This window comes from Diospyros lotus, unplaced genomic scaffold, assembly GCF_014633365.1.
Source record: "Diospyros lotus cultivar Yz01 unplaced genomic scaffold, ASM1463336v1 superscaf1, whole genome shotgun sequence".
NCBI lineage: Eukaryota > Viridiplantae > Streptophyta > Magnoliopsida > Ericales > Ebenaceae > Diospyros > Diospyros lotus.
In genome coordinates, this window is record NW_026267104.1 from 2,317,889 (window position 1) to 2,342,883 (window position 24,995).

Genomic DNA, 24,995 nt, shown 5'->3' on the forward strand with positions numbered 1-24,995 from the left:
ATGCAGAAGTAGCAGAGTATAAATAGCAAACACCACACTGGCAGTAGCAATTCCTCCTCGTCCATTCCTTACCTCAAATTTTCATATAATATTTATTTTTATTGAATTTACTATTAATCTTAAAAATATCTGTCTAAATCACTTTCGTCTTATAAACCATTACCCAACAAAATTCTACAAAAATAGTTAATTTTTTAAAAAAATTATAAATATATAAAATCATTTACCAACTTTTAAGATATTTACTTAAAACCCCTCAAATGATTTTTTTTATTTATAATTTTATAAACATTTTTATCTACCATTAAAAGTACACAAACTATTTTTATAAAAAATTTCAACCGAAACCTTTTACGATTTTAAGGTGTCAACTTAAAACCATTGTTTTAAATGATTTCTTTTTATTTTTTTACTCTTAATTTTGTAAATACTTTTATCTATGTATGTTATTATTTTTTGTAAAAATCCTTCGTAAAGATTTAAATCTTAGAAATATTTTTAAATTTTAAGTCTTTATCTCATCATATAAGGTTGCCTAAGCTTTAATATGTCTGTGATAAGTTAAAAATGATTTAATTAAATTTTTGCAAACTTAATCATAAGTTTAATAAAAAAAATAAAGTTTATAACAAATCTCAAATAATTAGATTTCTTACTAAGATTTAGACTTTATATATATATATATATATTTAGAATAACAATAATATACCAAGTATTTATTCTACTGTATAGGGTCTACTAACTTTGGATAAGTTTTCATTAAGTTAAAAAAAATTAAATAGACTATTATGAAATTAATTATAAACTTAATAAAATAATATATTATAACAAATCCCAAATAAGTTTACATAATTGTCCCATTCTTTTTATGAATTCTTACTAATTTTTGTTTCCTTAATTGATTTAGCAAAATAAAAAAATAATAGTATTATTTATTTAGATGGAAGATCTATCTCCAATCTAGATAAATAGTATTACTCTAAAAAAAATAATCACAAACTAAGATGATGCTGATATAAATGTTCTTTTGACACTCAAAATAATATTTGACGTGATATTTTTGTATTAGTGCATTATAACGTATGTCTAATTAATATAAATATATAGTAGATTAATGGAAGAGTGTGATTTTAAATGTCATTTTTAAATATTCAAATAGCATTTGTGTAAAATTAAATATCGCATATGAGTGAGTATTAAGATTTAAAAATATGATTGGATTCCATTGTTTTATTATGATTTAAAAATATGATTGTTTTATTGTTAAAAATATGATTGGATGCATGTTAATAATGTAACATTTAGGAGCTCTTTTTAAAATGAATTGAATGTTTAGGAAATTAAAATCAGGAAAAAAATCAAAGAAAAATCAGGAGGAAAAATAAATTCAAAAGGATAAAGTGTTGATGCATATGAACTTTCTTTGGTTGAAATATTCTATCTAATTTAACCCAATTTTTGTATTTAATTAATATTTAATCAAGTTTAGATTAGACCATCGAATCTATAGACTTATCCCAACTAATACACAATCCCCTTTTTTTTTTCTAAAATTATAATTATTTTCTAACTTTATTGGTTTGTTTTGTCTATTTGGTTGTTTATTTTTTTTTAAATATTAATATTTTCATGTAACACAATTTTATAAAATTTTAATATAATTTTAGACTTTAAAATGGAGACCCAACTCGATTCAAATTAAGTTAAATTAGTTTTGATTCAAAAATTCTAAACCTGATTATAATTAATTTAAATTTATATAAAATTTAAATTAACCCGAATAACAAACACCCTAAAAAACTTTTATGACATAATTGCAAAGCCAGTTTAGACATGAAAGCATACCTACAACTACTACTAGCATTGAGAAAGAGAGCCCCTAGCAATCATTTTGGCAGGCATATGAGAAAGAGAAATTCTATTGGCAACCCGCGAAATTACTCAATATAACCCGTTGTTTTAATTCCTCAATTACCCTTCATTAAAAAGCCTTTATTACCCTTACCTAACTACTTTTTTTCAACTACTTTCTTAACTCTTCGCAACCCAATCTCTCATCACTTTCATTAAATTTTTACAAACGTTTCTGATTTTAAGTTTCGCAGCCCCATCTCTGATCACTTTCACTAAACATTTGCGAAGGTTTCTGATTCTAATCACTTATAGCGATTACCTTCTTCTTGTTTCTGTTAATTTTAACTTTTCTCTATGGATGATTATATCCAAAAATTGATGAGATGGAAAGAGTTTTATGGAGAAGATGATGAGCACCAGATCGTGCATAATGAGCAGGTGGACTACAATGAATCACACCAGCAGCACGTCAATATTCTGGTAATGTATTTTAGATTGATGCATGATGCTGAGAATCACTACATGAATGGCTAACTGATGCTGAGAATTACTACATGAATGGCGGCTAAGCTTCCGACACATTCCAGTCGGGGATACCCAGGTTCCCTGACTGTAACTTTTCGGGGAACCCGAGCTTCCCCGACGCATTCCAGTCGAGCATACATAGCTTCCCCGACCAGTCAGGGAAGTTGGGTATGCCCGACTGGAATACGTCGGGAAAGCTCGGGTTCCCCGAAGAGTTACAATCGGGGAAGCTCGGCTTCCCCGACTCTTAGCCGTCGGGAACCCTTGGGTTCCCCGACTCGAGAGAGTAGGGAACCAGAACGTTCCCCGACAGCTGCGAGTCGGGGAACCCGAGGGTTCCCGACTCGTTACAGTCGGGAAACCTCGGGTTCCCCGACTCGCAGCTGTCGGGGAACGCTTGGGTTCCCGACTCGTTACAATCGGGAACCCAAGCGTTCCCCGACAGATGCGAGTTGGGGAACGCTTGGATTCCCGACTGTAACGAGTCGGTAACCCGAGGGTTCCCGAACCCGAGGGTGATCTCTATTTTTTTTCGAATGGCCCGAACCCGATTTCATTATCCATTTTGTTATTTTTAATTCATATATTTTTATTCATATTTTGGTTAAAGCACAACCCATTTTTAATTTATGTATCCTATTTTTGTTTTGATAATAGGGATTTGATCATCAAAATTTAGAGAATTTTGAGAATGAGAATGGCGTATCGTTTGATGCTAGTCAAACTTTTGTTACGAAACAGATTTTCAGTAATAGGGAAACACTGATCGAATGGGTTAAGACAGTTGGAAAAGAAAATAGAATGGTTATTGTTATAAAGGGTTCTGAATCTGGTGGTATAGGAAGAAAACCTAGAGTTCGTCTTGCTTGTGAACGGAGTGGAAAGTATAAATCATCAAAAAAAGGAGATGAGACAATAGGAGAAACAAATCGTAGGATGACAGGTTCTAAAAAGTGTGGTTGTCCATTTGAGTTACTTGGTGTTAAATTGTCAAATGAATACTGGATATTGAAAGTTGTATGTGGATTGCACAATCATTTACCAGCAGCTCAACTTGAGGGTCATTCATATGCTGGCCGACTTACAGAGAAAGAGAAACAAATTATGATAACGATGTCTAACAATCTTGTGAAGCCAAGAAATATTTTAATGACGTTAAAAGCAGAAGATAAAAAAAATGTGAGTACCATCAAAACTATATATAATGCACGGCAAAGATATAGAGTCATGGATAAAGGTGGTCGATCACAAATACAACAGTTGATGAAAAAATTGAAAGATTGTAATTATGTGGAGTGGCATAGAAGTGATACATTATCAGATTGTATCACAGACTTATTTTGGGCTCATCCGATGGCTATAGAGTTATTTAAAACATTTCCCCATGTGTTAATAATGGACTGTACATACAAAACTAATAGATATAAGTATCCACTGCTAGAGATCGTTGGTGTGACGTCAACTGAGCTAACTTTTTCTATTGCTTTCGCATTTATGGATCATGAATATGAGGATAATTACACATAGGCAATGGAGAAATTAAAGAGTCTAATAACTCACAATACATGTCCAGGAGTAATTGTAACTGATAGAGAATTGGGATTAATGAATGCAATACAAAAAGTGTTTCCAACCACGAGCACCTTGTTGTGTAGGTGGCATATATCAAAAAATGTGCTCGCCAAATGTAAGAAATTATTTGATAGAAATGAGACATGGGAGAAATTTATGTTAAGTTGGAACCTGGTTGTTTTTGCGTCGACTGAGGATGAATATGAACGTCGTCTGTATGAGTTAACACTTGAGTACTATGCATATGAGGGCGCACTTAATTATCTGAGAAATACATGGTTGAATGATTATAAAGAAAAATTTGTTGCAGCATGGACAAATAGAATAATGCATTTTGGCAACGTTACTACGAACAGGGCTGAGAGTGCACATGCAAAGTTGAAGAGACATCTTGGATCTTCTCAAGGTGACTTAGAGTCATCATGGACAATTATCAACAGTCTTATTGAGTTACAACATGTAGAGATTAAGGGGTCGTTTGAAAAAAGTTTAATGTTGGTGCAACATAACTTCAAGCCAGCAATTTTTAGAGAATTGCGAGGTGTTATATCGAGAAGTGCATTGAATATGGTACTAATGCAGTCGCAACTTGCTTATAAAATTGGGATAGACAAAGTTTCATGTGGATGTGTGATTAGAAGCACATATGGTTTACCTTGTGCACATGAAATTGCAGAGTTCATGGTACAAGGACGGCCAATTCCTTTGTCAACTGTGCATCCTCATTGGACAAGGTTGCAGTTAGTGCAGTCAGCTTATGATGGTGTGTCATCGCAGGTAATGATTGAGCCAGAAATAGAGAGTATATATAAAATGTTTTATTCAGAACCGGAGCCAGGGAAGCAAGTATTAAAGCAAAAGTTGAGAGAAATAGTTAACCCAGACACAACTTCACTACAACCACCAACCATGAAAGTTAGGACGAAGGGTAGGCCAACATCGAAGAAGAAAATTCAGATTGATACATCCACCAAACGTGATCCGTCCTTATTTGAAATAGTTCAATCTAGTCAAGACAGTAGATCCCTAGCAACATGGATATCCAAGAGAAACACCAACCGACTCAAGGGGTATGATGATTGTTTCCCACCACAAATACAACCGTTCTTGCATAATATTGTTAATGTAGAATCAGATGGACATTGTGGATTTCGAGCGATAGCAGGGTTACTTGGTATGAGTGAGCACAATTGGAGAGATATTCGTTTTAGTCTGATAGGAGAGTTGCAATCTTTTCGTGCGATGTATACGCAAATATATGGATCAGAAATGCGTGTGGATGAGTTACTACATATATTATATTGCTTTGATAACATTGCACCGTGCGAGCATTGGATGACTTTACCTGACATGGGCCATTTAGTTGCTTCAAAATACAATGTCGTATTGGTGCATTTGTCACGGATCCAGTGTCTTACATATCTTCCACTTAGATCGATCCCTCCTCCAGCAGTACAACACAGGATGATTACTATAGGATTTGTGAATGATTGTCATTTTGTGCAGGTATTCTTACTTATTTTGGTATTTATTTATTTATATTGTGGATTTCATATGTTTGTTTTAATAATAATTTTTGTTGCATATGTCATTTATCAGGTATTCCTTAAGCCAAGGTCACCAATTCCTCCCGTCGCACTGAATTGGTACAGATTTCGATGTGATAATGCACGTGATTGGGAAACGCCATACATATCCAGAATTCAAGCATTTTTATCTCTAGTAGGTCAAGATGTGGCAACACAGGAAGTTTTTGACTTATCTGACACATGATTCTTACTCTTAGATTGTGTTTCCAAATACGGCTTAAGGCGATGATGATTTTTCGGGCAAGTTTAATTTTCATAGGCTTCAGCCCGTGATTGAAACATTAACTCATATCACCACTTATTGGCAGCCCAATTTGAAGTCCATAAGCCTATTTACTATCTCTTTAGAGGAGAAATGGGCATAAGCCCATTTGCTCAAGAGATGGAGAAGCCTAGCCCATTACGTATGATAGCCATCATTTCGGCCGAGAGAGGAGGACAGTTGGGCGATTCAGGGCTGGGTTTCGTTGGGCTTAGTGGTCTTATTTTTGGAGTTACTTAAGTGGTGATTTGTTATTCATATCTGAGCCTTTCTATACTTTATATATATTTTCGCATTTTATTTTGTGAATTATATTGCACTAATATCTTGTTTTATATATTTCCTATTCACAAACCTATTTCACAAAGATATATTTGATTTAATTGACCCATAATTAAAGTTTATGATATAAAGGAGTCTGATGTAAATAAGTTTATAATATCTTATTTTATAGATCACTTATATCACATATAAGTATTTAAAATAAGTTTTGTTAGTAACAATAAAATTACTTTTCGAGTTATAGAAATAATTTTTAAATAAACTAAGAAAATTAAATCCAAACAGAAAAGGGTTGGCACCATTTATATCTTAGCGACATATCCGAACCTCATCATAAGTAGTCAAATAGATAAGACTCTACTCACTATAGCAAATACAAATAGTCTCATATTACAAAAAAAAATTAATCTCTATCAGTCCTTTTTCTTGTCTCTTGAGGGGGGCTTGGGGCTGGATGATGTGGATCTGAACTCGTAGGTGGTGGATTTATATTTACTGCCGGAGGTGATGTAACCACCGTCGGTGTTCGTACCATACTAGAAGGTGCTTCGCGAAATACTGTATATGCATGAGACCCAGTAGAAGAAGACCCAGTACGAATAGTCAAAATATCATATACCTGAAGACATGCCCGTCTCCACGCATCTACATCTTGAGTGGATCCACCTGATATGACTTGCCTAAGAGGAGATAGTGATGCCATGATGCGCTACAAGACAATTATTTTAAATATAAAAAACTAAACATAATATATTTAAAAAAATTACAATTACAAAATTAATCTTACCACATCAGCAAGAGTCACTCTATCATGATCACCTCTGTCAAACCCGGATCTATTTGTAGGATTTTGTATGACTCGATGTGTAATGCGATGATACCATGCCAAGTAGTCTTCACTGCACTCCCATGGCACTAGGGCAAGTCCACCCCGACGGTGTGCTGGCAATAAGTGAAAATCCCAGCGAGACCAACTATCATTGATAAAATCATAAATTACCTTATATGTTGTCGTAGCTCTACCCCGCTTGGCTTCAATAGGAGATAATGGAGGTGGAGGTATATTCTGCCTATGCCCAAATTGTCGCAGAACCCTCTCCGGATGATATGGCTCAATCACGCCTCCACACTTAAGACATCCGGAGAAGAACGCAATCTCATGGAGTGGGTGTTGTGCACGATGCCTCCTATATGGTGTCCATATGACCTGCACATGTTTTAGAATTTCAATGATGAGCAATATTAAGTTGCAAAATATAATGTGTGAACAGAATACCTGATCTTCAATTAAGTCATCAAGTCGCTCTCGCAAAGATTGCAAAGAATCGTACTCACGAACAGGAAGCCAGCGATTAGCCCTAGGCAACTCGTCAGTATATGATAAATTATGTTTACTTCTAGTCAATGGAAAATGTTCATATATCCAAGCCTGTATACATTTAATGTAAATAATTGTTAAGATATATGGAAAGACATAGTAAAAATATGCACAAAATAATAAAATTTAAATTATTACCTCAAGTAATGTTAAATATCCACAGATTCCCTTGACATCTCTTCTACTCGCGATACCTAGCTGCCTATATAAATATGCCAAACAAGCAGCCCCCCATGCATACGTACCAGATATACTCAGGTCTTCCAACAATGCAAGATAGGAAATCGAAATCATGCTACCACTCTTATCCACAAATAATGTACAACCTAATAAAAATAACAAATATGCCCTACTAGCATTGTACATCTCTTCATCTGGAGCTGAATTTGGTACGTTCATAAATGTTCTTCTCAGCCAATCTAATTTCACATACGGTCCCCGAGTCTCAGCTATCTGGCCTGCTGCTTCTACTACTGAGACCCCAAGTAAACGATAAAGTAAATTCTGAGCTTCATTACCTGTCAAATGAGGGACTGATACAGGGCTGCCAGCAACTGGTATCTTCAGAATAGTGGCAACGTCATCTAACGTAAGTGTCATCTCACCAAATGGTAGATGAAATGTGTTAGTCTCAGGTTGCCATCTCTCTGAAAAGGCTGACACAACTGTAGGATTCACAAATCGATACGTGGATTCTATCAAAGGTGCCAACTGAGATCTTACAACAATATCATAAATACGTTGCTGATTTGCCAATGGCCAATCAGGAATTCTTTGTCCATGGCTATTACACTTTAATACACCTCTTTCCTATTACATAAAAATAATAAAATAATTACTAACATTATAAATAAGTATTTTAAATGTAAAATTATTTTTATAATCACTTACCTCTCCAGCCCATATGCTAACAGCAACATGATTTTTAAAACTCTTTAAAATGGATGGATCTTCAGGGCCTCCCAAAAATAGTTCGGTAGTATCGTCCGGAGCACTAGTAGATGGCTGCTCTGGAGGACTAGGAGGTGATGAGTCCAAAGTACCTGGCTGCTCAGAAATGTGCGCCTCTGAAATAGATGTATCAGCCACAGAATGACTATCATGGCCCTCTACCCTCCTCCTCCTCCTCGTGGAAGCTGTCGGACGCTGACGAGCTCCCTCTACTCCTCCTCCTTGAGTACGTGCCATACCTATAAATGAATGTACCATATTAGTCATTTTTAAAATAATAGTAATCTACTACAAAATTAATTTAATTCATATAAGAATGTTATATGAAATGTCTAAATGCATTATGACAAATAAAATTGTTTATAATAAAATTAATAATAATTAGATTTATTAGAAAGGTGAACTGTAAAATTATAATTAATATAAAAAATAACATGTGAGATTAATATGAAATCAATCATATTTTAAAAAAAATTCAAATGGCACAAAACTAAAAAAATAAATATATAATTATACATTTATTAATAAATCTGGTTCCGGTTTCTCCAACCCGGAATTACGGGTTCGAGAACCGGAATGGGTTCGGACCCCCGCACCGCGAGGTGCGGGGGATTGACATGGCTCCGCACCGCGAGGTGCGGAGGTCTCAGAGACCCCCGCACCTCTGAGACCTCCGCACCTCGCGGTGCGGAGCCATGTCAATCCCCCGCACCTCGCGGTGCGGGGGTCTCTGAGACCGCCGCACCTCGCGGTGCGGGGGTTTCAGAACCCTCCTCCCCCACCTTAGCGGCGACGATGGCAGTCGCCATGGCCGCCTTCATCAGCCGCGATGGTGCCACCATCGCGGCTGATGAAGGCGGCCATGGCGGCTGCCATCGTCGCCGGTGGGGAAGGGGGGTTCTGAAACCCCCGCACCTCACGGTGCGGAGGTCCGCGACTGACGATGGCGGCCATGGCGGCTGCCATCGTCGCCGCCAGGAAGGGGGTTTCTAAAACCCCCGCACCTCGCGGTGCGGAGGTTCGTGGTGATGATGGCAGCCATGGTGGCTGCCATCGCGGTCGATGGTGATGCCGCCATGTGCGATTATTGAAGAAATTAAACATTGAACAGAAGGCGTACCTGATTTATCAGTCCGATTTCTTCTTCCTCGCGGCCGAAGATTGCTAGGGTTTGTTTGAGAAATGTGAGAAATTGTGTGGCTGGTGTGGCTGTGTGAGGGTATATTTGGGAATTTATGGGTTGTAAATAGTAATTCTCGTGGTTGCAAAGAGTAAAAATAAAAATTCAGTCCAACAGGTTATATTGAGTAATTTGGCGGGTTCCCAATAGAATTTCCCTATGAGAAAAGGTCCTTTACAGAAGAAGTCCACTTTCACACTCATTTTCTTTGCTTTATGCAGAAGCTTAAGAGGTTGTTGTCTGATACTTAAACATTATAGAAGATTCACTTTAAATTTAAATAATAAACCATAACCCTCAAACATTACAAAATGAACTTTTATTTAATTTTTTTAACACAGGCCACCTCTCTAGTGTATATGTATATATATATATATATATTATTCCTTGAATTGCAAAAGAATGCATGTTTATGGTTGATGAATTTCAGACAGATCTACTGACTCCACCAAACAAAATTCAGAGTTTGGTAGCCCACCTGCAACATTGTGTCCCACAAGCCTTCCACCAGAAATGGACTTTGAGCTTTTCTTTCCTCCTAACTTGGCAGCAAGGCAAGAAATCATGGTGGCCATCATTATTTATCCCAAACAATTAAGGTGACTTAACAATTTTCACATCTTTAAAGAGTAAGTTGTTTAATATACGAGATTTTTTATTTTATAAAAATTAATATATAAAATATTATATATATATTTTTTATATTTTTACAAAAAAAGACAATTTTCACGACTCATATTCGTCACGTTTCAATCACGAAAGACTAGAAACAGATTTATGATTTATTTATAGCTTTCAAAACCCACTGAGTTTAATGACCTGTCAAACATTTTAATCAGTACTGCCCAATGGACTGAGAGCCATCCTCTCCATTGGTCAGATCTCCTTTGTTGAAGACAAATGAACCACCCTCAGAAGCAGGAAGCCAAATGTTAATAACCATCCACTCCGTCATCCTTAACAAATTGCTGTGCAAAGAAGAGAACTCCCAGAGATCAAATCAATTAGTTAGAGACTAAGAGAAATAGAGTCTACCAAAATGAAGGGGCTACTGAGGGCATAACATATTTAAAGTGAATCTAACTGTAATGTTTTGCGTAACTTAGAGATGAAATGATATCCGAATACATAAGATTTTGGGTTAACTAGATCTAACAACAGTTGTTCTTAGGATGTGATCTTGTGACGTAAAAAAGGATATCCCCGATATAGGAGAGACGTCTCTCTTGCAACGGTCGGGGGATATGAGCCCAAGAGATATCAGTTAAAAACTTGGGGGGGGGGGGGGGGGGGGGGGGGGTTCAAATTGAATGTTAAAAACCCTGAGCAGCATACATTATAAGTGTACATGTCTGAAGGAATAACAATCACAAAAGATAGGAGAAAGAAGAGTGGCAAGATGTTTGGAGCATCCACTTCAAAATTATATTCATGTTTCTCCAGCTGCAAGCTATTTCTTATGGTCCAACTGAAATTATAATCAAACAATGTGTCATATCCTTGGACAGGGTAGTAAAGCATAATTGCAGAAACGCAAGGATGATGAACCTGCTGATTTCAGTTTCATTTTTATCTTTGAGAAACCAGCAGCATCATTAAACACCAGAGAAATAATAGCTAAAGCAACCTAATTCTACATGAGTTGAATTTACATCAAGGAAGCAATTAATAAAGCCCAATTTTTATTCAGTTCACACGCGTTCTTACATATTCCTTTAATTTAAAGGAAGAAGAATAATGAGCTAAAGAATGATACACAAGTGTAGAAGAATACAAGTACAGATTGCAGTTCCCAGGTGCAGCAAAACCTGCACACAATGAAACGACAAGGTAATTGATCCAAACTAGCTCAGACTACTCCAGGGTACTTATCAGATCGCTAAAATTGAAAACCAGCCAATCAGCCTTTGCTGCAACAGCCCCCCGAAGTTGAACTCCAGCATAGCAAATAAACATGTCAGCACCTCCTGGTTTCCGAGCCTGAACTTAAATGAAAGAACGTATCAGATCGTGCTCAACACCAAAATGCTGCTTGATTAAGTTACAGTTCACGGGAATTATTTTGACCCTTGGTTTACCTAGCCAGACAGCTGAAATTTTTGGATGGGCATTTAAGTTCCTTATACATTAGTCTAAGTTAATAACATAAGCCTTGAGACAATTTCTCATGCATCACATTGCGGAAAATATTATGGAAATCATGTATTTGAAAATCTACTTACAAATATGAAGGAATAATTAAGTAGATAACGAAAAGAAAAGAAAGAAACAGATGAAGAAATGTAATAGAGAAAAGAATATGCATGCTAAAAAATGACAAACAGGAAGATATCTTTAAGCACTACATGTTTGTGTGGGTATAAAAATGCATAGAAGGGGTAACTTTTAGATCCTAATAGTGATCAATGCAAGTTTTTTTCACCTCAAGATCAGTTGCGCCATCGCCAACCATTACTAATGCCTTGTATCCCCGAGCCTGAAAATTAAATCAGATACATAATCAATATTGTTCAAAATACCAGATGTGTGACCAACTACATAATGGTAATACTGACCTTCCTGATCTGTTGAACTGCAGTGGCTTTCCCTCCACTCCTTGAAGTAGGCTCATCTTCATCAAACCCTAGAAACTCCCCAGAATTTCCAAATAGTAGTTGGTTGGCAAAAATGTTTTCTGAGGGAATACCAAGGATTGATGCAGCAGGCTTCAAAGAAAATTAATCTGGTCAGCAGTGCCAAAGACAATCTGGAAATTTAATATACTCCAACTAAAATACAAAAGATAATTGTATAAAGGCAAGAAACACTACACACACTGCCAGCTTTCTAGGCCTGGTGTTAGCTGATCGGATTCTCAACTTAGGGCTCAAGTTCACTTGTTTAGCTACAAGGAAAATAATCAATGCACAATAGCTCATTGATACCCAAAAAAATGGCTTCCTTTTTTTTGGGGGGGGGGTGTGGAAGACTCTGAAGTAGGCTAGCCCCCTGGGCATTTAGCATGAAGCGTCATAAACATGAGTTTATTGTAATTTAATCATCCTCTTTGGGAATAAGAATGCTCGTTCTCATTAAAATCAACCTTCTTTTAGCTGGATTTCTTTTTAGAACCACCAATTATCAATTATAATATCTAGCATGCGTATGCCCAGGAGAGACTCTTTGAGTTTTGAGGAATTATAGTGATCTGCTTTCACCATGAGCTAGTGCAACCTACCTTCTTCATGCTCTTCCAAGATATCATTTTCTTAAACAACAGGAGGGTGTCCCTAGTGCACGAGGCATGCTTTGTGAGGGTTGTTGTTGTACATAGCCTTATCCTTGCAAAGAGGTTGTTTGTAAGATAACATTTGCTTCAACTCGGCCCCCACCCCCCACCAAAAAAAAAAAAAAAAAGCCAGAAGAATGCATATCAAGTTTAGCAATGTACGTTGATCATTTGACGAAAGCCTCCAGAGATCAGATAAACATCAGTATTTTTAGCCTTCAGCTTCTTGACCAACTCATCTATGCCAGGAGAAATCCTACACATAAGGGAACAAGAATGGGAAACCATATACAAAAAAAAGATGAAGTTAAACAAAAAGGAAAAATTGCAGCTGACATGTTGAGGGACATCATTGCCTTGGATTGAGAGGGGGCAGAATGAAAAAAGAAAAAATAGAAACCACTAAGCCATGCCAACATCAATCTTCTAGATACCCTTTATTGGTATCTGGCCCATGTTCAATGTTAAAATCTTCAATATTTTATAACATTTCAGTTATTATTGCAAGAGTCACTAGTTTCTACGTCCATCTGTCTGCCTTCTTTATTAACCAACAGGGAACCAAAAAGGAAAGAAACATAGGCTTAATTTGGGAATACAATTTAACAAAACCAATCGAAAATGAATTTAGTTAAAATTTGAGTTCATGTCCTACTGACATTATCAGAGGCTTGCCTGGACTGATAGAAAGCATGATGAGAAGGGGAGAGCGTTGATGTGAAAATTCCAGTGACACTTGAAATTAACATGTGCCACATGGTGCAGTTAATGTCTATGACATGGCAGGCACAAAATAACCAGCACAAACTTAAACTTGCAATTCTGAGCCACCTATGAATCTACCAGAGGTTATAACTCTTTTTCTGATTACCACATATCAACACAAAAGAAAAGGTAACCTATAATTTTGTGATGATTACTGAAGTTTTGATCCTATAGGCAAGCATCATGTAACATGATCCATAATTTCACAAATGCAATTTTCAGCATGAAAAACTGAACAAAAAAAAAGGGGGCCCCCTAGTGCACAAGACTCCACGCTTTGCGAGGGTAGGGAGAGGGTCATTTTTGTATACAATCTTACACTTACTTTGCAAAGAAGCTGTTTTCACAACTCAAACATTTGACCTTCCAATCACAGAAGACATAAAGAAAAACCTTATTGTTGCTACCAAGGGGATTGTAACATAGGCAGACAGTATTACTAGGGGAAGATCTAAGAAAAGAAAAGAAATGGGCTTTCAAAATAAATGACTTGCTAAAAAAACAAATAGGGATTTAAGAGAAAACAGCTTGCTAACATAAAATAAGAACACTTTTGCAGTGAGATGCTTTTAATTTCGTACTGTAGTTGAATGTTTCTGCTGTGTCTTACCTATCATCTCAAATGTGTTCTCTGTGTTCCAACTTATACAACCTTCTCATCCACATTCTGTATACAATATATATTACAAACGAAAAGCAACAAATACTTTATAGAAACGAATACAGCATTCATACTTTGGAGGCCTTTTCTCAAGGAAATCCCGGACTTGGGAAAGGGACGGATTGAATAGAGAGAGTCTGGCAGCCAAAGCCTCCTCAAAAGGAACAGAACCACCCATTGCCCTACAGAGAAATCAGATATCAAAATCACAGCATCAACTGAATTAACAACTCACTTTCAAAAGAAAAGGATATTAAACCTTGCTGTCCATTCTGCAACATCTTTTCCTGCCCCACAAAATTCAGCAAGCTCATCAATGCCCTCATCCAAGCAGACTGTGCTATCCACATCGAAGCATACAGCATCAGCATTTTGCCACACCTCAAGCACCTCTAGAAATTTAGGAAAGAAATTTATCAGGTACAGTACCATAACTTTCAAGTATTGAAGAACAATAACGTAAGATCAAGTATGTAACAACTCGACCCATTATATGGTTTGGTACTTAATTGTTTACAAGTCATAGCAGAAGCAAATATTTGGAAACACTGGCTGGAATATTTAACTCAGTTCAATACAAAAAGAAACCTAATTTTTCAAAACCTGTTCAAGAAATGAAACATGCAGGCGATGGCCATATTTGACTCAAAATATTAATTACTTGCATTCCTGAATATGACCTTTTGATGGTAGCGTGTTGTCAACCCGACCAGCCATTGAATTTTCCACGGGCTGAACTGAAGCAGCTACGGAATACAGCGGTCCTGGATGTTTCATCATCCCAAATGAAGCCCCAGGAGCTCTTTTCACTACTCGTGGAGTATAAGTTGGAAGAAAAGTTGATTGATGCCTTCTGCAGTAAGCCCTAACCGGGTTGAGTTGTGTGGTGATTAACCCTTCCATCAAATTATCTATCATCAAAAAGTTCCAAGAAATTTTCAATTCCAATGCTAATGTCGACGAGTTTTTCAATTTCAAGCATCAATCACCACAAATTGCAATTCCTAATATTGCAACAACAAATGGATTCATGGATAGGATAAATAACTGACAATAAACTTAATAAGTATCATTACAAGTCCAGTTCAACGTTAACCAATAAAAACATATCAGACACAACCAGAACTAGTTTCAACTTTCAATTGGATCAAGAACCGATTCAACTGCGATTTATGAGCGTGCGAATGTGTAATAATAACATACCACCTACAAATACAAGATCCCATTTTTAACAGCAAGCAGCAAAGATCAGAAATGCCCAAAAAATACATAATACTTCATGAAACATCGCAACTATACACAATTACCCCCCACAAAAGCATGCAGAAATAGATTCCTATCAAATAAAATAGAAGGGGGAAACGCGAAAAGGCTGAGAGAGGGATTTTTATCAAACTTATGAACAGTGCTGAGATAGGAAATGCCATTACATTGCGTTATTAAGAAATTTCTGGGTCTTGAAGGACCCTGAAAACGTCCCAATCTAATACTTTTTCAATAGGTGTTCTTAGAAGATGGGAGATTTGCAGAGGTTGGTGAGATCTGTAAGAGGAGAAGATGAAGACGAAGAAGAAACAGAAAGGAAATAGACCTGGCAATGGTGGAGCAAAGGCAAGTCCGACGTAAAGACTCTCTCTCTCTCTCTCGTCTGATGCAGAACGAAGATCTCAGTAATCTTTTTCAGGCACAAATTCTCCCATTTCCTTTCCCCTTTCGTAATTTTCTCCTCTTCTTTTCGAAAAGCTTCTGGTTGGTTGGGAGAAAATGGATTAAAATAATTCAATATAATTTCTTATTTTTAAAATTTTGGTCAATTAAACTTTTAAATAATTTAACATATTGATAAATTTAAGTCAAAAAATAGCATTAAAGAAGGTAGAGGTGGTGATTTTTCCTCACTAAATTTTCATCATACTTATTCTATTTATATTTTGCTTGACTCAAATATTAAAGAACAATTTTGAATATATTTTGATCAATTCACTTTATTTTATTTTACAAGTTAATTTCGATAATTCGACAAAATTATCGAAGTGAAAGATTAACGTGTACTAACTATTGGTTAAGAATAAAATAAATATAAAACTAATAGTTTAAGAATAAAGTGAATTATTTAAAAAAGTTTATTACAAGTGAATTAAAGTAAAAGAAACTTAATTTTTATATTTAAGGATTAACATGCCGTGAAATTTTGGGCAATATAAATTAAGGTGGTTGCCGGACAAAACCCACTACCGATAGAAATAAATAAATAACTGAGAAGAGTCCTTTGTTTCTATGGTAAGAGTTCAACCTATTTGAAGCCAAACCATGTGCTATTGGTGAGTGAGACAGACCATTGGGGGGGGGGGGGGGGGGGGGGGGGGGGGATATCATCATCATCATCAAAATTCCAACTTCTTTTTAAGTAGGAATGGAATAGTCACGTAGAATTTTATATGAGTTTACGTAACATATTGGTGCGAAAAGAGAGAAGACTGGTGAATATGGGTGACTTGTATGAGCAAGCATGACACAGCTAGCTTGCTTGCTTGCTTCCTCCCCACCATGCAACAAACCTCCCCACCATGCAACAAACAACAAATCTCTCTCTCTCTCTCTCTCTCTCGTGTTTCTGAAATCATGGGTTTTACATTGTCCTGATGTATTGCTCTCTAGAATCCCACCTGCTCTTACTTTACCTTCTTTTTCATATTCTCTCCACCTCCTCTCCCAACAAACCCACTTTCTAAATCCATCCATATGTATCTATCTGTATAAATATATGTGAGTGAGTGTGAATATATTCTACATTCATATATAGCTTTGCAAGAACAAATCAATTAGTAATTACTACCACCAAATCCATAAATCTTCCCTTCCAGATCCATCGCTTTGTTTGTATTACCATACATTTCCCCCACATTTATATAATACCCCCCAATATTTGCTCAGGGAAAAAAGGGAAGAGCATTTTCCCGGGAAAGTGAAAAACAGGTCGGGAATGGGGCATGAAGATCATCGCTCTGCTTCTCCTTCCTATGGCAGTTCAGCTGTTTCTGAACCGGCATGTCCCCTTCAGAACCGTTTTGAAGCCGGTTCTTCGCTCTACTTTCCGACAAATGGAGTGGAGAACCTGCCGGAGCTAAACGAAAATGGGGAGGCTGAAGTGGACGGAGCGGCGATCGGACATCTGAGATTCGTCGACGAGGCGGCCAGCGGAGGGTTGGAGTGGAAGGATGTGGAGGCGCGGTTCGACCGGATTGCCAATATCAAACCGGGACAGGCTCGGGCAATCAGCGCGGCCGATTTCGGTTTCTGTATCGGTAAGATCATCAGTTCTCTACGATGTCGTTTCATGTTTTGAATTTTACCACTTTAAAGGCAGTAGCATGACACTCTACATGCCAAATTTGATGTTCCCGGCTTGCTTATTGGATGTTTTGTTTTTTGCTAATTTATTTTTATGATTTTAGTTCAAGATTTCACAAATTCAATTATAATTCTAAATAAATTTTAACGCATCATACCTATTTTTGAAACGATAATTGCTCATTTAATTAAAAAATTCTTACACTAAGGGGTACCCTTTATACTTTATTTTGATGCCTCACTGTGTAAATAGTTGATTGGCATCCAATTTATTTGCAATCTTTGTTGTTAACTAATTTGGTTGATGGGTTTTTATAGTCTTGATTTACAAAGTAACTGTGGTATAATTTGTACTACTAAATAATAATAATAATAAATAATAATTATACTTTTCAAATATACAAGTATAATTTTTAATTTGTATATGTCTTGATTAGTAATGGTTATACATTTGAATAAGTATACAACAACAACAACATATCCAGCTTTTATCCCACTATGTGGGGTCGGCTACATGAATTCTAAACTTCCATGTATTTCTGTTTTTTGTCATATCCTCATTTAGATCTATATATTTCATATCAAATTTTAATGTCTCTCCCAAAGTCTTCTTAGGTCTACCTCTACCTCTTTTTATGACTAATTATTCTATTTCATTAACTCTCCTCACAGGAGCGTCTCTTAGTCTCCTTCTCACATGACCAAACCATCTTAGTCTAGTCTCTCTCATCTTTTCCTCGATTGGCACTACTCCTACCTTATTATAAATAGCTTCATTTCTAATTTTATCCTTTCTTGTATGTCCGCACATCCATCTTAACATCCCCATCTCCGCTACACTCGTCTTTTGCTCATGCTGGTATTTGATTGCCCAACATTATGAGCCATACAGCAAGACTGGTCTTATAGCTGTCTTATAAAATTTTCCTTTCAATTTTAATGGGATTTTACCATCACATAACACCCCCGATGCATTTCTCCATTTTAGCTAACCTGCCTTAATTTTATGTGCGATATCCTTGTGGATTTCTCCATCTTTTTGAATCACTGATCCCAAATATCGAAAATGGTATTTTCTTTGTAAGATTTGGTCTTCTAATTTTATTATAACATTATCCACTCTTGCATTTTTACTAAATTTGCATTCCATATATTCTGTTTTCTTTCTACTTAATTTAAATCCCTTAGATTCTAAATTGTTTCTCCACAACTCAAGCTTAGTGTTCACTCCTTCTTTTGTTTCATCCACCAACACTATGTCGTCTGCAAATAACATACACCATGGCATATCTGTCTGAATATCTTTAGTGAGTTCATCCATTACTAGGGCAAATAAGTATAGACTTAGTGCAGAACCTTGATGCAGTCCTATTGTAGTTGTAAATGGTTCAATATCCCCTCCGCATGTTCTGACCTTTGTCTCTACACCATGATACATGTCCTTAAGGGCTTGTATATAGGCTATTTTGACTCATTTCTTCTCTAAAACCCTCCATAATATTTCTCTAGGGACCCTATCATAGGCCTTTTCTAGATCTATAAACACCATATGTAGGTCATTCTGATGATCTCGATACCTTTCCATTAGACGCCTCAGTAAATATATAGCTTCCATTGTTGACCTACCAGGCATGAAATCAAACTGATTTTCTGACACCTTTGTTTCCTTTCTGAGCCTCTGCTCTATTACTCTCTCCCAGAGTTTCATGGTATGACTCATTAACTTAATTCCTCTATAATTTTCACAATTTTGAACATCTCATTTGTTCTTGTATATAGGAACCAAAGTACTCCCCCTCCACTCATCTGGCATCTTTTTTGATTTAAGGATGACGTTAAATAGTTGCGTTAGCCAGGAGATGCCCTCTTCTCCTATGCATTTCCATGCTTCTATTAGTATATTATCTGGTCCCACTGCCTTATGATTTTTTATCTTGTTTAATGCTTGTCTTATTTCATTTGAACTTATGCGTCGATAGAATGTGTAGCTCACATTCCCTTATGAATAAGTATAACTACTTAAATTTATTTATACATCTTAAATAGATACGATTAAATGATGTATTTCACATAAATCGTGATTGTAAAAAAATATATTCTAGAGGTGACTATTCATCTATTATTAATAAGCACTGAAACTAAGGTAAAAACCATATTAAACTATTTTATAACTAAATCTTCATTATTGCTAGCGACAAATTTCTTGACTTGGATTAATCTTGTTATAGTTTATCATTAACTCTACAACAATTTGAGAGGGCAAACAATACCTTAAAAATAGCAACAATAATTCATTCTTGGACTAACAATGATTATAATGTGTGATCCAAATGATTCAACTTCCCTCCATTTTACTCTCTCTCTCTCTCTCTGTACAGATATGAAAAGAAGCAATGCATTTCTCTCATGTATTCAAATTCAAATTCAAATTATATCTGTGGAGTTGTATGCATCTTCTTCATGGCAGGTATGCAGAAGAGTGCAGAGTTTGCTAATGAGCTTTTAGCAGCACTGAGAGGAAGAAAAGATTTAGGGGCAGAAATCACAAAAGCCGAGCTGCAAAAACACTGGCATCGCCTCACTAATCCGCTCCTCAGTTGGAGAGTACAAACTTTCTTCGACTTGTAATTATCTGTTTCTTGCAACTCGATGGATGAATTTAGCAGAAGTTTCAGTATTTTTGGTGATCGGAAAAGTACTGCTTTCTCTGCAGATGTGATAGGGACATGGATGGAAGAATATCTCACATGGAACTCAAGCAGGTCATACCCAGAAAAGCCCCTTTGCTGATCTTTAAGTTTATAGGTCCTATAATGGTTATTTTTGGGTCTTCAAATTTTGTGCTTAGTTTTAGTTTCCGTTTTGAAAAACAAAAACTGTCATGTTCTTTGAATTTGCTTTTTTTTTTTTTTTTTTTTTTGAATTTGGGCAAGTTTGATTTCTTGTTTTATTCTCAATCTGAGTAATTTTGGTTGTTTTGCAGGCTGTTTTGCTAAGTAGCTCCTGCAATAAGCTATCTGTAACCCAGAAAGAAGCAGAACAACATGCTGCTCTGATCATGGAAGAACTTGATACTGAAAGCCGAGGCTATATCCAGGTATCAATTAGAAATGTCAAGATGAAAATCTAACATGAACAACCGAGTAAACTCTATAGATTTGTAATGAGAGTGATAAATTTGAATACCTAATCATAGGTTGGCCAGCTAGAGGCTCTCTTCAAACAAAGCATATCAAAGGACCATTTGTCCACCGGTCCAAATTCATCGAGGCATGCTCGCAATTACCCGTACCAAGAGCCAGCATCGACTGCTGAGATCTTATTTCGGACCTATTGGCGACGAGGATGGATGATCATGCTGTGGTTGTTGGTCTGCATTGCACTGTTTGCGTGGAAATTTACTCAGTACAGACATAGGAAAGCCTTTGAAGTAATGGGATACTGTCTTTGCACTGCCAAGGGGGCTGCTGAAACCTTGAAGTTCAACATGGCTCTTGTTCTTCTCCCGGTTTGTCGAAACACGCTGACTTGGCTGCGCAAGCACCGACAGATTAGTTCAGTGATTCCATTTAACGACAACATCAACTTCCACAAGGTAGGCAATGAATTTAAGTTGGCAGTGGGATAACTTGCAAGCAGCAGAAATGGAGTAACCCTTCTTCATTCTTCGTCATTTTCCCTTTCTTGTGTAGTTGATTGCAGGAGGGATAGTTGTAGGGGTGATCTTACATGGGGGCACACACCTTGCCTGTGATTTTCCGAGGATCAGTGGCTCTGACAACATCGTCTTCCAGCAAACAATTGCAGCCCGGTTCGGGTACCATCAACCGTCTTACTTAGAGATATTGGCCACAACCGAGGCTGCAACTGGAATTGCCATGGTCATTCTAATGGCCATTTCGTTTTCTCTGGCGACAAAGTGGCCTCGACGCAGGTCACCATCCCTGCCAAGATCGATTCGACAAGTCACTGGATTCAATACCTTTTGGTACTCACACCACCTCTTCATCCTTGTGTATGCATTACTCCTCATTCACTCCATGTTCCTCTTTCTAACCAGTGATGCAGCTGAGAAGACGGTATGCCAACTTGCCTAGTTACTGATCTCAAACCACTCTGTGTGTACATTTCATAAACCTAGCTCATATGTCTCGTCAATATGCCGAATCATTAGCCAGATAAAGATTCAATTGAACTCTACCCTTTCTATTCAACATCCCATGTGGTTGAATGGATAGAGATATATTTGAACTTTTGATGCTTGGTAGCAACAGTTTTGAATTGTACAAATAGTCTCTTTATAAGAAAAACAAGAGAAAAGTTGTGTACAAATACAACCCTCTTCTTACCCTCACAAAGCAGGGTCAAGGACACCTTTTTTGTGGCACCTTTATCTCTCTACTTCTTTAGCATACTTTCTTTCTAAGGTAAGTAAATGCTGACTCTGCAGACATGGATGTACATTGCCATTCCAGTTTTACTATACGCCAGCGAGCGAATATCTCGAGCCATAAGATCAGAGTTCAGAGATGTAAAGATTCTGAAGGTGTTCAATTTATTTTGTCAAAGAAATTTTTCTTCAGAATTTGATTAACATTGTTTGTAACCTTTTTTATTTCTAATAATTTTCAGGCAACTATTTTTCAAGGAAAAGTACTGTCCCTGACAATGAGCAGGCCAGAAGGATTCAAATACAGAAGTGGGATGTACATCTATATCCAATGTCCTAAAATTTCACCATTTGAATGGTAACTTTCTACAACCCTTATTTTTCACAAACATGAAACCTCATCTCACCTCACTCTTAATACTATCTGAAAGCACAGCTGCATTTATGAAAGTGCATACAAAAGGGCACCATATGATCTTTTGATGCAGAACCAACAAAACAGGAACAAATCAAACAACCTGATTGGAGAACTCAAATCAAAAAGATATTCTCAAAAATACATCCAAAAGAGTTTATGTCGACTATTAACCTTTACTTATGATTTTCTGCCCCTTGCTTAGGCACCCATTTTCCTTAACTTCTGGACCAGAAGATGACCACCTAAGCATTCATATTAGAGCTCTTGGAGATTGGAGTTACCAGATGTACAGTCTCTTCCAAGAGGTAAGAAAGAGGGAGACAACACAACAACGGATTTTTCAAGGGAATCTTGTGAATCTGTTCAAAGTTAACCTCTATCCACAGGTCATTATCTCTGCAGGCCCCATGGAGTACCCAAGAATATATGTAGATGGACCATATGGGGCAGCCTCTCAAGATTGCCTGAAATATGACATCCTCGTATTTGTCGGCCTTGGCATAGGAGTCACACCTTTCATTAGCATCCTCAAAGGCATCTTCAAATGTCTTCAAAAGCCGGTTCATGGCCATGTAAACTGTGTTTTTTTTTTTTCTTCTCATTTTCCCTCTTTGTGTATTCTCTTGGTTGAAGTAAGCTTTGCATAATTTGATCACTCACAATGCGATTTTTTTATGTTTACATAGCATTGTGTAGGAACTATGGCAAAATGCCCATCAAATGCCTATCTGTATTGGGTCACAAGAGAACAGTGCTCTCTCCAATGGTTCGGAGATGTCATGAAGGAAATATCAAGCAGAAAAGAGCAGGTAATTTAAGGAAAAAAGGGTTAACTCTTGTCTATGACTTGTTCATGAAAGTAGTCAATGTTCTTCGGGGTGTTCTATATGTATAAAAAAACCTTTCCAGGATGTGAATGTGATCGAGATGCACAACTTCCTAACCGGTGCTTATCAAGCTGGGGATGCAAGATCAGCCTTACTAAGCGCAATTCAAGCTTTATGTTATGCAAAGAATGGTATTGACATTGTTTCTCATACTCGGGTAAGTTTTGCCAACTGAGCCACTAGCAATCGCTTAATATCAAGCATAGAAAGCAGATATTGGTTTAGTACGACTGTACTTCCAAAGCACAATTACTTTTTATTGAAAGATTTAGGAAAGTAATGTCTGGCTAAGTACAACTTTGCCTTTTTTTTTTTTTTTTTTTTTGGTGTTGGTTTAAAAATGGTGTTCTCATCTTCAGGTGCAAACACATTTTGGTCGGCCAAATTGGCCGAAAATGCTCTCAACTTTGGCTCGTCGACACGAAGGAGCACGGATTGGTGAGAATGCAAAATTAAGTTGAATTTATGCTGGGTGTTAAGTTAAAAGCTACTTATGTTTAGGACTTTAGACTCAATCAAAATGTGGTAGTGGTTGAGGTGCACCCTAGGCCAACTTGTTAGCTTAGGCTTTGATGAACAACCGAATAGAATCTTTTGGTGTTCAGTGCTTTATGAGTAGTGCATTTTAGTTGGGAATTTCAGGACCACACATCGATGATTTGGCCACAATATCACTTTTTCTTATTGTTCTACTTGACTAGCCAAAATTGGACCACGCTATTCGTACAGAAGGAGTTCACAAAACCCCTTCACAGAATCGATATATCGTGAGATATTGACATCAAAAAATCGCGATATATCGCGATTTGTTCACCCCTCCTCTTTCCCCCCTCTTTTTTTCTCTCCCTCTCGCCTGCAACCTCGCCCCTGCCTCGCCTCTTGTAGCAGCTACAACCTCGCCGCCTCCTGCCTCGCCTCCTGTAGCAGCTACAACCTCGCCGCCTCCCGCCTCGCCTCTGTGCCTCGCCGCCGCCTCTCGTCGCCTCACCTCTGTGCCTTGCCGTCTCGCCTCTTCACCACTGCAACCTCCAGCAATCGGTGATCAGCAAGCAGTGAGGGCGAGGCACAGAAGTGAGGCGAGAGAGTGTGTCTATGTGTTGGATGGAACAAATTAGGGGTAATTTGATCATTGCATAATTCTGTAAAGCTATCTGTACACCCTCTTCTATACAAATAGCTTTATCTAGCCAAAATTTAAAGGTTATAATGATGAATGTTCTCTCTTTTTCTTTTTCTTTTTCTTTTTTTGGTTAGGATTTTCTTTTTATTGTTAGGCATAATGATGGATGGTTTTGATTGCAGGAGTTTTCTACTGTGGTCCATTGATGCTGGCAAGAGAGCTGGAGGCCTTGTGCACCAAATTCTCCACCAAATGCACCACAAGATTTGTATTTCATAAGGAGAACTATTAACTGCTTCTTGTAACATTACCATAAATGAAGGCCATTACCGCATATGAGGTTAACTGCTTCTTGTAACATTGCTCGTCATTACTGATATATTAGTACATATTGATTTTGTGTATCAACACCACACAAACACAATCGATGAGTTCAGAGTTCATTTTTATTTTGCTTTGCTAACAGGAACTCAATATTTGGCAGAATAATCTTCCTTAGCGTCTATTATTAGGTTAAGAAGATCCATGGCTAATCTTGCTTT

General features: G+C 37.0%; 4 protein-coding genes across 5 annotated transcripts; 2 read left to right on the forward strand and 2 right to left on the reverse strand.

Annotated features, from left to right (window-relative positions):
* The first annotated feature begins 4,107 nt into the window (after nt 1–4,107).
* Nucleotides 4,108–5,724, forward strand: LOC127793130 (uncharacterized). The gene is made up of 2 exons (XM_052323911.1): nt 4,108–5,457; nt 5,551–5,724. The coding sequence occupies exons 1-2, from the start codon at nt 4,108–4,110 to the stop codon at nt 5,722–5,724; spliced, it is 1,524 nt and encodes a 507-aa protein (XP_052179871.1).
* Nucleotides 5,725–6,239: 515 nt separating this feature from the next.
* LOC127793131 (protein MAIN-LIKE 1-like) lies at nt 6,240–8,650 on the reverse strand. Its single transcript, XM_052323913.1, has 4 exons — nt 8,354–8,650; nt 7,601–8,272; nt 6,872–7,513; nt 6,240–6,793 (listed from the first exon to the last, which is right to left on the reverse strand). Exons 1-4 carry the CDS (start codon nt 8,648–8,650, stop codon nt 6,488–6,490), a joined length of 1,917 nt encoding a protein of 638 aa, XP_052179873.1. The 3' UTR covers nt 6,240–6,487.
* Nucleotides 8,651–11,258: 2,608 nt separating this feature from the next.
* LOC127792816 (phosphoserine phosphatase, chloroplastic) lies at nt 11,259–16,026 on the reverse strand. Of its 2 annotated transcripts, none has more exons than XM_052323416.1 (8): nt 15,879–16,026; nt 14,968–15,198; nt 14,547–14,679; nt 14,362–14,469; nt 13,024–13,117; nt 12,149–12,298; nt 12,016–12,069; nt 11,259–11,573 (listed from the first exon to the last, which is right to left on the reverse strand). In XM_052323416.1, exons 2-8 carry the CDS (start codon nt 15,188–15,190, stop codon nt 11,448–11,450), a joined length of 888 nt encoding a protein of 295 aa, XP_052179376.1. In that variant the 5' UTR covers nt 15,191–15,198; nt 15,879–16,026; the 3' UTR covers nt 11,259–11,447. The 2 variants fall into 2 exon arrangements, with proteins under 2 accessions (XP_052179376.1, XP_052179377.1); XM_052323417.1 differs by lacking the exon at nt 15,879–16,026 and adding an exon at nt 15,718–15,863.
* Nucleotides 16,027–16,759: 733 nt separating this feature from the next.
* On the forward strand, nt 16,760–24,927 carry LOC127793040 (respiratory burst oxidase homolog protein F-like). Its single transcript, XM_052323804.1, has 14 exons — nt 16,760–17,592; nt 20,106–20,262; nt 20,352–20,400; nt 20,622–20,735; nt 20,835–21,233; nt 21,331–21,717; nt 22,089–22,184; nt 22,271–22,386; nt 22,649–22,751; nt 22,833–23,018; nt 23,133–23,255; nt 23,356–23,490; nt 23,693–23,771; nt 24,636–24,927. The coding sequence occupies exons 1-14, from the start codon at nt 17,271–17,273 to the stop codon at nt 24,743–24,745; spliced, it is 2,376 nt and encodes a 791-aa protein (XP_052179764.1). The 5' UTR covers nt 16,760–17,270; the 3' UTR covers nt 24,746–24,927.
* Nucleotides 24,928–24,995: the final 68 nt, after the last annotated feature.